The sequence below is a fragment of the Propithecus coquereli genome, unplaced genomic scaffold (assembly GCF_000956105.1).
Source record: "Propithecus coquereli isolate 6110/MARCELLA unplaced genomic scaffold, Pcoq_1.0 Scaffold242, whole genome shotgun sequence".
NCBI classification, from domain to species: Eukaryota; Metazoa; Chordata; class Mammalia; order Primates; family Indriidae; genus Propithecus; species Propithecus coquereli.
In genome coordinates this window covers 2,247,689-2,250,897 of record NW_012147975.1, presented here as the reverse complement: position 1 = coordinate 2,250,897, position 3,209 = coordinate 2,247,689, and the positions used below count along the sequence as shown (strand labels likewise).

The window sequence follows — 3,209 nt, the reverse complement described above, 5'->3', positions numbered from 1 at the left end:
ATTTTACCATTTTAACCATTTTTTGAGTGTACAATCTAGTGACATTAAGTACATTCATAATATTGTGAGACATTACCATAGTCCATTTCCAGAATTTTTTCATTATTCAAAACAGAAGCTCTGTATCCATCAAATGGTAACTCCCCATCTTTCTCTCTGCTCAGCCCCTGATAACCTCCTTCTATTTTCTGTCTCTATGAATCTGGCAACTCCAGGAACCTCATAGAAGTGGAATCATACAATATTTTGTCCTTTATATCTGGCTTATTTCATTTAGCATACCATCTTCAAAGTTCATGTTGTAGCATGTATCAGAATTTCATTCCTTTATATGGCTGAATAATACTCCATTGTATGTGTATATTGTATTTTGTTTTTTGGATACTGTGAATAACACATCTATGAATATAGGTATACAAATATCTGTTTGAATCCCTGCTTTGAGTTCTTCAGGGTATACACCCAGAAGTGGAATTGTTGGATCATATGGTAATTCTATGTTTAATTTTTTGAAGAACCACCACACTGTTATCCATAGATGGTATACCCTTTTACATTCCCACTAGCAATCTACAAGTACTTCTTGTTTTTATAATAGCCATCCTAATGGGTATAAAGTGGTATCTTATTGTAATTTTGATTTGCATTTCCCTAATGATTACTTATGATGAGTATATTTTGATGTGTTATGGGCCATTTGCATATCTTCTTTGGAGAAATATCTGTTCAAGACCTATTTGCTTTTTGTTGTTTTGTTATTATTGAGTTGTAGGAGCTCTTTTTTTTTTTTTTTGTTGAGACAGAATCTTGCTCTGTTGCCTGGGCTAGAGTGCCATGGCGTCAGCCTAGCTCACAGCAACCTCAACATCCTGGGTTCAAGCAATCCTCTTGCCTCAGCCTCCCGAGTAGCTGGGACTACAGGCGAGCACCATCACGCCCAGCTAATTTTTACTATTTTTAGTAGAGACAGGGTCTTGCTCTTGCTTAGGCTGGTCTTGAGCTCCTGACCTCAAGCGATCCTCCTGCCTCAGCCTCCCAGAGTGCTAAGATTACAGGCATGAGCCACTGCGCCTGGTCAGAAGTTATATATTCTGATATTAAGCCTTTGTCAGATACATGATTTGCAAATATTTTCTCCCATCCTGTGGGTTGCCTTTTCACTTTCATTTTTTTTTTTAGAGACAAAGTCTCACTGTGTTGCTCAGACTGGAGTGTAGTGGTGTGATCAGACTCCTGGGCTCAAGCGACTCTCCTGCTAGGACTACAGGCATGCACCACCATGCCCAGCTAATTTGTGTGTGTGTGTGTGTATGTGTGTGTGTGGGCAGGGTCTCACTATTTTGCCCAGGCTGGTCTTGAACTCCTGGCCTCAAGTGATTCTCCTGCCTCCCCTATTCACTTTTTTAATAGTATCCTTTGACACATAAAAGGTTTTCATTTGGGCGAAGACCAATTTATCCATTTTTTTCTTTTGTTATCTGTGTTTTTGGTATCATTATCCAAATCCAACATCATGAAGATTTTCCCCTATGTTTTCTTCTAAGAGTTTTATAGTTTTAGCTCTTACAGTTAGATCTTTGATATATTTTGAATAGTTTTTAATGTTGTCAATATACTTGATAGGACAATGGAAACTTGGTGGAAAGTGAAATGAAATACCTGGGCAGTCCCATTACTACTGTCTCAAAAGTGGATAAAAGTCCAGATCTAGGAGAAGACCAGGCAGAAGAGATTTCAGATGAATTGATGGGGTTTTCTCTGGAAGATCAAGAGGCCAAGGTAAAGTGTTCTCTGATGCTATCTTTGCATTCTTCACATTCCTTCATTCTGTTAAAAGAAAAACTTTAGACAAATTAAATTTAGCAGAATTTATTTGACCAAAGAATGATTAGTGAATTGGGCATCCCACAAAACCAGAACAGATTCCGTGAAACTGTAATCTACCACATGGTCAGACAGCATCACGTGGACCGAAAACAGAAGTGAAGTACAGAAAATGGAAGTGAGGTATAGAGACAGCATGATTGGTTACAGCCCAGTGTTTGTCACATTTGAACATAGTTTGAACAGTAGGTTGTTTGCAATTGACTGAAGCTCAGCTGCTGTTATTGTCTGAGACTCAGCTATTTGTTGCAAAAGTATACTCCTAAGTTAGGTGTTCAGTTGGTTTATGTACTAAGTTAGATTGCAATTTGTTATGTAAGGGCTCAAGTACAGAGGCATCCTCAGGACAAATTTAGTTTAATTTAACAATTCATTCTTGAATAAACTATATTGTATGTCTGATATGTTACAGCCACTGTACAAAAAGCTAGGGCTGCAGAGATCAAGAAAGTGTGGTCTTTAGACTCTAAGTGCTACCTGATTGATAGGGTGTCAGGTCACCATGTGAATCTTCTTACTGTTGGGTGAGCAGGTTCCAGTCAGTAGTTTGAACAGATCACCATCAAAGTAATCTGGTATAAGTGATGCCTCCAGAATAACAGTAATGTTTAGAATATCCTAAGATGATTTCTCAGGTATTTTATAATATATTCATTTCATAGTTTTGTGGGAAAACAACAGAAGCAAGATATAAACAACAGAAGCAAGATATAATTTAAAAAGGGCACGATGGGTGTTGGGAGAATTGACAGTGAGCTTCCTGAAACATAAACAGTTTTGAGGGCTTGCTAATAATGGACAGTAGTTCTGTGGAAAAACAGCAAGTTAGGGGTATTCAGCATGTGGAAAAGGTTTCTAGGGCTTCTGAAAAAAGAGCAATGTAAAATGAACATTTAGTGTTGCTTTTACAAGTGTATGTTAGTCTTCACGTTTGCAAAATGTTGTAGGTAGTATAGTCAAATCTCAATTGGTGTTAACTTAGTAAATTGAATTTAAGGTTAATAAAAAGAAAATTCTTTTATTTTCAATTTTATTATTGAAAACTTGTCTAAAGTGTGTTGATCTGCTTTTATGGAATTACAACTACAATACAGTGAACATAATTGAATCTTTCTCTGCTGATTGAAGATCTTTTATAGCCTCAGAAACATCATTCTGAGTTGTATAATGTAGACAGTATAGGAGAATAGATTTAAAATAGATTGACCCGGCCGGGCGCGGTGGCTCACGCCTGTAATCCTAGCACTCTGGGAGGCCAAGGCAGGTGGATCCCTCAAGGTCAGGAGTTCTAGACCAGCCTGAGCAAGAGTGAGATCCTGTCTCTA

The 3,209-nt window shown here is 37.7% G+C and overlaps 1 protein-coding gene across 1 annotated transcript in view; it reads left to right on the top strand.

Annotated features, from left to right (window-relative positions):
- The window catches only part of CDC25C (cell division cycle 25C), a 40,981-nt gene that overhangs the window by 5,246 nt on the left and 32,526 nt on the right, over positions 1–3,209 (top strand). Inside the window, exon 6 of the mRNA XM_012646399.1 lies at positions 1,624–1,779. Within this exon, the coding sequence (XP_012501853.1) occupies positions 1,624–1,779 (156 nt within the window). The remainder of the gene's footprint in view (positions 1–1,623; positions 1,780–3,209) is intronic.